This window comes from Apium graveolens, chromosome 6 (genome assembly GCF_009905375.1).
Source record: "Apium graveolens cultivar Ventura chromosome 6, ASM990537v1, whole genome shotgun sequence".
Classification (NCBI taxonomy): Eukaryota; Viridiplantae; Streptophyta; class Magnoliopsida; order Apiales; family Apiaceae; genus Apium; species Apium graveolens.
The window spans coordinates 9,910,812-9,913,816 of record NC_133652.1 but is presented as its reverse complement, the minus strand read 5'-3'; the positions used below and the strand labels follow the sequence as shown (position 1 = coordinate 9,913,816).

At 42.1% G+C, this 3,005-nt stretch overlaps 1 protein-coding gene across 1 annotated transcript; it reads right to left on the bottom strand.

The window, feature by feature from the left end:
* Positions 1-321: 321 nt before the first annotated feature.
* Positions 322-2,080, bottom strand: LOC141664554 (putative mitochondrial protein AtMg00860). Its single transcript, XM_074470507.1, has 4 exons — positions 1,985-2,080; positions 1,728-1,864; positions 1,221-1,620; positions 322-330 (listed from the first exon to the last, which is right to left on the bottom strand). The coding sequence occupies exons 1-4, from the start codon at positions 2,078-2,080 to the stop codon at positions 322-324; spliced, it is 642 nt and encodes a 213-aa protein (XP_074326608.1).
* Positions 2,081-3,005: the final 925 nt, after the last annotated feature.

The following is a 3,005-nucleotide window of genomic DNA, read 5'->3' as shown; positions in this document are numbered from 1 at the left end:
CTTATCCCAATCGCATGTCCACTCCAAAGCACATGCCCTCAACATATCCTCCAATGTCTGAATCATCCTTTTTAACTGTCCATCGGTCTGCGAATGATAAGCTATACTAAAATTAAGTCTCGTACCCCAAGCTTGTTGGAACCCCTTCCAAAAATGTGATGTAAATCTCGTATCCCTGTCTGAAACTATCGACACAGGCACACCATGAAGTCTAACAATATCTCGCTGAAAAATCTCTGCCAACTCATGAATATAAGTAGTCTCTCTAATGGGTAAGAAGTGAGCAGACTTAGTAAGTCTATCAACCACATCCATATGGCATCATTCTTCCTGAACGTTCTCGGCAAATGAGTCACAAAATCCATAGTAATGTTTTCCCATTTCCAAATTGGAATAACTAGTTGCTGTAACAATCCCCTAAGCCTCTGATGGTCTATCTTCACTTGTTGACATGTAAGACATTTTCCCACAAATTCAGCTATGTCTCCCTTCATTCCACTCCACCAAAAGTGCTTCTTCAAATCTCCATACATCTTGGTGGAACCTGGATGAATAGAGAATGAAGAACTATGAGCCTCCTTCAAAATTTCCTCACGAATCATCGAGTCTGTCGGAACACACAATTTACTACCCAACCATATCACACCCTTATCATCAACACGAAAATGTGTTTGCTTTCCACTTGCCACCTCATATCTAATATCTTCCAAACCCGTATCATTCTTCTGAGCTTCCTTAATCCTTGAAACAAGATTTGGTTCCACTTTCAAACTTGCAATGCTACCTCCTGACCCTCTAACATACAACTCAACACCCAATCGCTCCAAATCTGAAATAAGGTGCGGCTGAGTAATGAGAGATGCAACACTTCCCAATTTCTTCCTACTAAGAGCGTCTGCCACTACATTCGCCTTCCCTGGATGGTACTGAATATTTGCATCATAATTCTTAAGAAGTTCAAGCCACCTCTGATGCCTCATATTAAGCTCTTTCTGAGTAAAGATGTATTTTAGACTCTTGTGATCAGTAAAGATGTCACAAGTCTCTCCATAAAGATAGTGTCTCCAGATCTTCAAAGCAAATACCACAGCCGCTAACTCCAAGTCATGGGTAGGATAGTTCACCTCATAAGGTTTAAGTTGCCTAGAGGCGTAAGAAATCACTTTCCCATGCTGCATAAGAACACACCCCAATCCTCTCTTAGAAGCATCACTATAAACCTGAAAACTTCCACTTCCTGATGGCAACACAAGTATTGGAGCAGACACCAACCTCTTCTTCAACTCTTGAAAGCTCTTCTCACGACCTTCATTCCACTCGAACTTAATTCCCTTCCTCATTAGTTGAGTCAATGGTAAAGTTATGGAAGAGAAACCTTCCACAAAGCGCCTGTAGTAGCCTGCCAAACCCAAGAAACTCCTTACCTCCGTCACATTGCTTGGTCTCGGCCAATTAGTAATAGCCTCGACTTTCGCAGGATCCAACTCAACGCCCCTACCAGACACAATATGCCCCAAGAATGCCACCTCCTCCAACCAGAATTCACACTTTGAAAATTTCGCAAACAATTTCTTCTCCCTCAAAATTTCAAGTACAGTACGTAAATGCTCCTCTTTGCTTCTAGAGTATATCAAATATCATCGATGAAGACCACCATAAATTTATCTAGATAATCATGAAAGACTCGATTCATCAAATCCATAAATATCGTTGGTGCATTCGTTAACCCAAATGACATCACGAGGAACTCATAATGACCATAACGGGTGCAAAATGCAGTCTTTGGAATATCCTCTTCTCTTACTCGTAACTGTTGGTAACCAGATCTCAAATCTATCTTTGAGAAGTACTTCTCCCCTTGTAACTGATCAAACAAGTCATCAATATGTGGCAAAGGATACCTGTTTCTGATAGTCGCCTTATTCAACTCCTTATAGTCAATACACAATCTCATGGAACCATCTTTCTTCTTCACAAACAACACAGGAGCGCCCCACGGAGACACGCTTGGCCTGATAAATCCCCTATCCAACAACTCCTGCAACTGCTCTTTCAATTCCTGCAACTCAAGCGGCGCCATTCGGTAGGGCGCCTTAGAAATAGGCTCAGCACCTGGAACAAGTTCAATAGTAAACTCCACCTCTCTATGTGGTGGTAAACCTGGTAGCTCATCGGGGAACACATCTTCTACACCCTCACAACTGGATAATCCTCGATGTGAGGTTCATCCTTCGATGTATCCTTCACGAAAGCAAGGTAGCCATCACAACCCTTAGATAAAAGTTTGTTCTCCTTTAGAGCGGAAATTAATTTAACCTCCCCTTTCGGCTGAGACCCTTGGTATACAAATTCTAGTTTATCTGCATCCCCAAAAATCACCTTTTTTCCTTTACAATCAATTGTGGCACGATGTTCACTCAACCAATCCATGCCCAAGATAAAGTCAAAGTCATGCATCTCCATTGGAAACAAGTTAACCTTATAATTTCTATCTCCCATAACTATCAGACACTCTTGAAATACATCAGATATAATAACAGAATTCCCCACAGGGGTAGCAATAGACATATGAAGATATAATAATGAAGGTGCAACGCTAAGATGATGAACAAATGATAAAGACACAACAGAATGGGTCGAACCAGTATCAAATAACACATAAGCATCACGTCTACCAACAAGAAGTGTTCCTGAAACGGTACCTGAATTAGTTGCTGCCTGATTTGCCGTCAATGCAAACACTCTGGCTGTAGGATTATGCTGACTACCACTGCCACTACCACCTTCAGATCCTCCTCCACCAGTGTTGCGTGATATTGTACAATCCTTTGCCCTATGGGACATCCTACCACACAAGAAACAAGCCCAGTATGTCTGTAACAAGCTCTACCTGGATGATGTCCACCACATTTAGCACAAGGATCCACTGGAATCATATTGGGGTTTCCCCCATACACTGAGTAACGGTTCTGCCCCTGCTGACGATTCTGCCACTGCCAAGGCTG